Genomic DNA, 7,444 nt, shown 5'->3' on the forward strand with positions numbered 1-7,444 from the left:
TTATTATTTTAAAAAGACATGGGAAATTACCAGAAATTACTTTGGCAAATGACAAGAGTGGCAAGGAGTGTAATGTTGGCAGTGGCGATTTTAGCATGTAAATCTTGGTGGGGCAAACTAAAAAATATATGTTTTAGATGCATGCCAGCAAAGCCACTACACAACACAACACTAAAGAATACATTAATTGCACTATAACAGTGACAAACAATGCCCACAAACTGTTAGGGCCTACATAAAGGTGTCCCAACTGCAGAATCCCAACAGCAGTCCCAACACCTTACCACTGCTACACCTGGCTATCAGCTGAGCCTTGTCTGGCAGCGAAACAGTTAATTCAGCCTCATTTACTGCCTTTAAAAAAAACATAGCTGATATGGCTGACTTGCTTAAATAAATGTGGTTTCTACTGACAATTGAGATTTACAAACTATGGCATAAGGGGACGACGAGCGGATAAGAAGCAATCTGTAATTTCGATGAAGACATTAATGAGCGAGCTAGGACGGACGTAGTCAATACAACTATTTGTTCAGCACTTTTGAAATGTAAAGTGACATAATTCAGAACATGGGCCGTTCTTACAGTGTTCTCTCTGTACCCCAAGTCAGAACCATAGGATAAATAAAGGGGGCACATAAGCAGACACTTAGTATTACTTTCTTATCTCCCTGGCATATTACATCATTTATGCAGCAGCATACAATGCATTTTTAGACTCAACTTGTTGTCCTGTGCTCACTTGAACAGGAAGGTGGTGCGGCGGTCCTTCATGGGCAAATTTTGTCATCAAACTTTGTCATCAAAGTCTGGCATTCTCTGGATTTATGGTGCTTTCAAGACAACTGGGAACTCTGAAAAAAACAAGGTTGAATCATGACGTCAGTGATCTTCAGGTCGGAGCACTAGAAAGAGGCCCGAGTTCCCGACTTGGAATTCCGAGTTGGATGACCGTTCAAAACTTATTTTCCCAGTCAGCGCTCGTTTTTTTTTTCGAGTTCCCAGTTGTTTTGAACTCACTGAAGTCTGAGATTTCCCCGTTCCGAGTTTCCAGTTGTTTTGAACGCAGCAGAAGTCATGCTGGATTGACAGCTTGGCCAATTTATTCAACCTTGTATGGCCCATGGTGTTAAATGTTTATCATTTTAAGCTTGGAAAAGGTACCCTTAAACCCAGACTTGGACCACACACCAACTCCACTGAATAGCAGACTAGTGATCGCTTTGCAACGCTTGCAGTTAGCCACTGATTCCTTCCAGACCACTCATTGTTGAATTTGCGATTTCCAACTTGTAGTGTAATGTTTATGTCCAATGGCCGATGAGCACCAACAATTTATCTATGCCCTGAACGTCAGGTCGCCACTGAATGTTGGCTAAAATAAGTGGTACCTTCCTTCATCCCACAACGACTCGTTGCACAAGCTTCCATAGCCTTGCGTCCTTGATTAACCATATCTAAACTATTGGGTTTCACCAAAATAATGTATTAATGTTACAGAGGCATATCCAATATCTCTAGGAACAATACTTAAGATTCATTGGGTTAATTGCCTTCGCTATCAAATAAGCGTTTAAACACATTTTTATCCAGAGTCTCCGGTTTTCCGTCTGTAGAAGTGGGAGATTACGTGGTAGCCTATACTCTTACGTGACTGTATCGTCTAGAGTGGACTATAATGACAGCCCACAGGCGGAAAATGGGAGACCATGGATCAAAACGTGTTTTAAAGTCAGGGGAGGTGCATCTACTACAGCCAAAGGTCAGACACTGATGTGGTTTTCCAACAGCAAGGCTCAGTGCAACATGACAGTGTTGCCATTGTTTACGAAAGTTTTTATTTGTAATGTCGAAATAAACATGTCTACAACCCCCATATCACACACTCACAAACTGTAAATATGTGTGTACATTGTACTATCCATTTGGGAGAGAGGGCCTCAAATGACTGCAACATAAAGCTAGTTCGCTAAACAGTGCATTATTTCTGGCAGTGTACAGCAAGGTTAGTTATGAACAATGACAGCGGGTTCCACATGAATCTCGCAAATTTGCATCAGGTCTGAGACACGTCTTTGGTCCCGTTCGCGGTGGTCAAATTTTATGCAGTCCATGCAGTCGACATGTAGGCGCATGTTGGACAATTTTTATCTCCATTATGCAACACACTTTGAAAGGCGGTGACCAACGATGGTTAGTGATCCCCTCGAACGCGCCCAGTGTGTCCCAGTGGAAATGGCAGAGGAAAGGCGCGTCTCGGAATTCCCGCCACGTGCACGCAAATCACTCCTTTCTGATAATGAGCATTTGATTGGTCCAAATCGAAAACATGGTAAATATATAAGCCATCTCATTGGTTGAATCCTCCACGTCGCTAGTGAACACAGCGCAAAGCCTCTAGACAAGAGATCCTTTGGCGTCTCGTACTATGAAAAAATAGTGCGTGTATACATATCCTTATATCTGAGAAATTACACAATGGTTATTTTTTATATTGTATGAATCATCTTTTCTCTACATTTCAATTAATTATTGGCGGATATAACAACAAATTCCAGGAAAATACCGAGTAGTCTTTCGGGGCGGAGGGATATAACCATCCTCCACTCGTCAAAATATTGGCGTTACAGAAGAGGTACGGAAAGACCGCGCCAAAGCGCAGACAGCAAATACATTCCGTGATATCAACACAGTCCCTTGGATTTCTTACCACCTTCTTCGTTTGCTACTAATAGTGAACAGCTCTGCAAGTGTCCTTTCTTCAGTACTTCAAGAAGACTAATCTTCCAAGTGCAGGAATAAAGCTACAAGATTCTCGTTGTACACGGCGTTTCTAATCTTGAAAAGGACGAAGCGGCATTTTATTTGAGACAGCGACGGCGCGGGTGGAGTTGGCACACTGGATTTAGTAGCCAACCGCTACCATCGCTACGTTAGCCTTTTCGATCATATTTACATAGGATTGGATCGGAATCTACCTTTTAAGATAAACAAGAATTTCGTCCGTCTTCCGTTCGAATATGTTGTTGTCAAAATTTGGCTCATTTCCGCACATTTACAACCCTTCGAGCATGGACCATTTACCGGTGAAAATACAACTCCAGCCAGGTATGAACCCACTGTCATTCTTCGTGCTGTACATTGCCAGAAACAATGCACTGTTTAGCGAACTAGCGTTATGTTGCAGTCATTCATACTTCCTATAATGAAATAATAATTGTATTTTACAAACTCTAAAACCCTGTGCGTGAAACTATTTAAATGGCTTCGTGCCGTGGATATGCACGCCAACGCCGGTTTTTATTACAAACATATAGCTAGCTAGTAGTGGTAACTGTCTGCAAAGGCTAGTCAACGGCTGCGACTCGACTGGCTATCTTGCAGTGTGAAAGACGAGGCTGTCGTGTATGCTTATCTGCTCTCAATTTAATGTTTCTCAAGTTAAAGTGGAAAAGGAGCCGTTCGAAAAGGTTTACACAGTGGGATCCGTGCTGGGCAGCGGTGGATTCGGCACAGTCTACGCCGGTAGTCGGCTCTCCGATGACGCACTGGTAAGAATATGAATGTTTTGATCTCCGCACATGGCGCCACCAGGCATCTCATCGTTATTTGATCTCTTCGTTATTTACTAACTTCGTTGTTGCTACAATGTATCTAATGTGTCTTTTTTTTCTCTCCCGAAATTAGGTTGCAGTGAAACATGTGCCGAAGGAGCGTGTGACCGAATGGGGCACTATTGTAAGTATTACCACTCCGGTTTGTTTAGGTTTTTCACCCATGCTAGTTGTCATGGTTTGATAATTGAATCGATTCTAGGTCACTCAACTCATTTGTGATTCATATTGTTTTACAGAGTGGTGTGGTGGTGCCTTTGGAGATTATTTTATTGAAGAAAGTCAGTTCGTCGTTTCGAGGGGTTATACAACTCCTGGATTGGTATGAACGACCAGACGGCTGGTTGATTGTTATGGAACGACCGGAGCTGGTCAAGGATCTTTTCGATTTCATAACGGAGAAGGGCGCTTTGGATGAGGAGACTGCGAGGGGATTTTTCCGTCAGGTTTTGGAGGCTGTCCGCCACTGTTACAGCAGCGGGGTAGTTCACAGAGATATCAAAGATGAAAATCTGCTTGTAGACCTACGCACTGGGGACCTCACGCTTATTGATTTTGGTTCAGGGGCGATTCTCAAGGACACAGTCTACACTGACTTTGACGGTACGTACCCTACCCTGACTCAATGCAATGGCTCGGTTGTATTTTCTGGTTTTGTTTTTGAAGGCGCTTTCAGCAATATTTGTTTGACAGGTTATTTTATACTGTTTTTGTTTACTCGTTAGATTTGGAGTATTTTTGACTTTGGTATAGATAGCTACTCGCCTTAGATCGTGAGCTGGTAATTTCTCTTCCCCCTGTATTGGCGGGTGTGTCCACAAGACGCTGTGACGCAGTGGTTTGTTTTTGATACTTACATTTTTACATTTTGCAGATGCTCTTATCCAGAGGGACTTACAGTTAGTGAGTGCATACATTTTCATACTTCAGAGTTTTCCCTCGGGCTGTAACATTATCAGCGAGGTTTAGGAGTGATTTTTTTAAATAAATAGGCCGATCCTTATTCATTTAGCTTGTCCCTATGTAGTTATTTATAAAGGTGCTTTAAATTATGGCATATTAGTCAATAAGATAGCACACTAGAGTAGTAAAATAGGTTATTGTTATATGTTGATAATTGTCTGTTATGTTACATTAAATGCTAATTTCAAAGCCTTTAGGTAATGGCTATTGGGCCAGCTGCCACGTAACATCTGTTTGTTTTGAAACCTGAGCTTGGGCTGATTCATGTCACGTGATGGCTCAAATTGCGCATTCGAGTTTTTGTTTGGTATCCAAGTTACTCATGCCCAGAGTGAGGTGGGTCAACCAGTTTCATAGAGATTTGTTGTGAAAAAGAAAAAGGCTTTTTAACGCCAGTATAACATCCTTGTTTTAGATGGAATTACACTTGCCATGTTCAGCGTTAATAGAGACATTATCTGACTATTTTTAAGTATCCATAAATTATAATATCTTACAAAATCCAACAGTATTGCAATATAGTCCTATTTATGTTATTATTGTCACATGAAATGCCCCAAATAAACTTTTTTGATGTTATTATAGAAGTAAAACATCACTAATCACCACCCCCTTTTCTCCTCCAGGTACAAGAGTATATAGCCCGCCAGAGTGGATCCGCTTCCATAGATACCACGGGCGCTCGGCTACGGTGTGGTCGCTAGGGGTGCTACTGTATGACATGGTCTGTGGAGACATCCCCTTTGAGCAAGACGAGGAAATCCTCCGGGGGAGACTGTACTTCAGGAGGAGAGTGTCTAATGGTGTGTACTACCTCCAATATACAACCTACTATCATAAACACACATTGCTTAACACTCTAATCTAAGAACATATTTCTAAACACGTTCTATTTCATTTCTTCCTGTGTGTTCCTATACCCCTCTCTATCTCCCTCTTGAGATTCTCCCACAAAATAAAATACTCATCCATGTTTTCCCCTTTTCTCTCCCTCCTTCCAGAGTGCCAGCAGCTGATCAAGTGGTGCCTGTCGTTACGGCCCTCAGACAGGCCTACTCTGGAACAGATCCTGGACCACCCGTGGATGCGCTTGGCTGGGGAGGTGTCGATGTCCTCCAAGCCTGAGGATGGGGACATCCAGCTGAGGACCATCGACACAGACACGTCATCGAGCACAAGCTCCAGCAAGGAGAGCCTTTGAAAGAGAAGAGGGGATGAGGGGAGAGAATGGACACGAGGGGGGACTCTGGTCCTTATGCCCCAGCTTGGGCTGGCAGAATTATTGTTTCCTTTTGTAGGGAATTATTATAATTTATTACGGTTTGTTCTTCCTTTTTATCTTTAATTTTAATTTTTTATAACTCATTAATTGTTTCCTAATGTGGAACATTTGCTGTTTGGGCGGTCTTTACCAGTGACTATTTATTTTGTACTTTATTATTTTCTAATTTGTTATAACGAGGCTGGTTTATGAATCTGGTTTAAAGCCCCCTATTCAGACAGACGTGGCTGCTCTCATAGAGCTTGGAGAATACTTTATATTTAAATGTTTTGATTTGGAGTGCCTTTTTGAAAGCTGCTTCTCGGGGGCTTTTGTCATAACTATTTTTTTGTTAGAACCCTTTTGGGCTGGTTTGTTTGTACGTTTCCCACCCTTTCATGATGGAGATTAGTTGTCTTCCTCCATAACAGTGTGGTAAACTACACCACCCAGCATGGTTAGGGATAATAAAATAGGGGAGGGGGGGGGCAGTTGACTGTTGACCATGGAATACTTGAATCGCAACTGACTCACACTGCGCCCCCTTACTAAGCTGCTCACTCATACTACAGCCTCGAGTCGTTTGGATTTCTCAAAATCGGATCCTTTCATTTCTGAATGTGTTTTTAAACTACATTATATCTATGTGTTTAGCCCTTGGAAATATATTTTAATTACATGTTTTGCCTTTCCCCCATCTCACTGCTGGCACTACATTGCTCCTGGACTGGCGTATCCATGGCTTAAGTGTGAAATGCACAATCAATGCAATATTCATGGGCTCAGTTACGTCTTTGTCAATACAAATATTGTGCCTTTTTTTTTCTTCCAATGCTTTTAATTTATTCAGAACGTGTAGACATTCCACACTTGTGGCTTATTTATTTATTGTCGATGTTTAAGAGAAAGTGAAAAATCCCAGAATTTGCATATCTTTACATGGCCTTTTTCTTTTCCATTCCTGTAATGATATTTTTTTACACTTCGACATGATTTTTTTGGATGCACTGAAGTTGTTGATGTTAAAGGGAATAAAACAAGGTTTACTTAAATTTGGAAGAGCTATGAATGTTATTGAACTCCTTTTTATAGTCCTATCTGTGGTAATGTTGGATTGAATTACTCTAAAAGTACATCTGTTTTTTAGGTGTACATTACACGTGTGCTGTCTCCATGCATTGAACTCCATTGACACGTATGGCTATTGGGTTGAATAGGGCTGTTCTAGTTAGTGACTATGATGAATCTATGTGGCTTGCCTGGTGTTAGATATTCTCTTTCAGTTCAGCTGTATGACATGAACGATAGAGATCTGGAGATGCTATTTTTTTATACAAACATTTCAATTAAATCCCTTTTTTGTACATAAATCATACTTGTGTCGTCTTATTGACCTACTGGTAAAATTTCCTCATAGTCATTGATGAAACCCTATAAACCAAACATTGTTAAATGGGTAAGGATGTTTGCAGATATACAGTGGTAATACTAGTGATCAAAATGGTCATTACAGCTCTCCTAAAGATGGCTCAATTTACACATTGAGTAAGAGTGCCCACACATACTTCTGGTAGACTGAATTTATTACACACTAAAAAAGTATTGT

The 7,444-nt window shown here is 41.2% G+C and overlaps 1 protein-coding gene across 1 annotated transcript; it reads left to right on the forward strand.

Annotated features, from left to right (window-relative positions):
* Window positions 1–2,401: 2,401 nt before the first annotated feature.
* LOC121581250 (serine/threonine-protein kinase pim-3) lies at window positions 2,402–7,209 on the forward strand. Its single transcript, XM_041896745.2, has 6 exons — window positions 2,402–3,108; window positions 3,442–3,551; window positions 3,688–3,738; window positions 3,854–4,217; window positions 5,204–5,380; window positions 5,579–7,209. The coding sequence occupies exons 1-6, from the start codon at window positions 3,021–3,023 to the stop codon at window positions 5,776–5,778; spliced, it is 990 nt and encodes a 329-aa protein (XP_041752679.1). The 5' UTR covers window positions 2,402–3,020; the 3' UTR covers window positions 5,779–7,209.
* The last annotated feature ends 235 nt before the right edge of the window (window positions 7,210–7,444 follow it).

This window comes from Coregonus clupeaformis, chromosome 14, assembly GCF_020615455.1.
Source record: "Coregonus clupeaformis isolate EN_2021a chromosome 14, ASM2061545v1, whole genome shotgun sequence".
Taxonomy (NCBI): domain Eukaryota; kingdom Metazoa; phylum Chordata; class Actinopteri; order Salmoniformes; family Salmonidae; genus Coregonus; species Coregonus clupeaformis.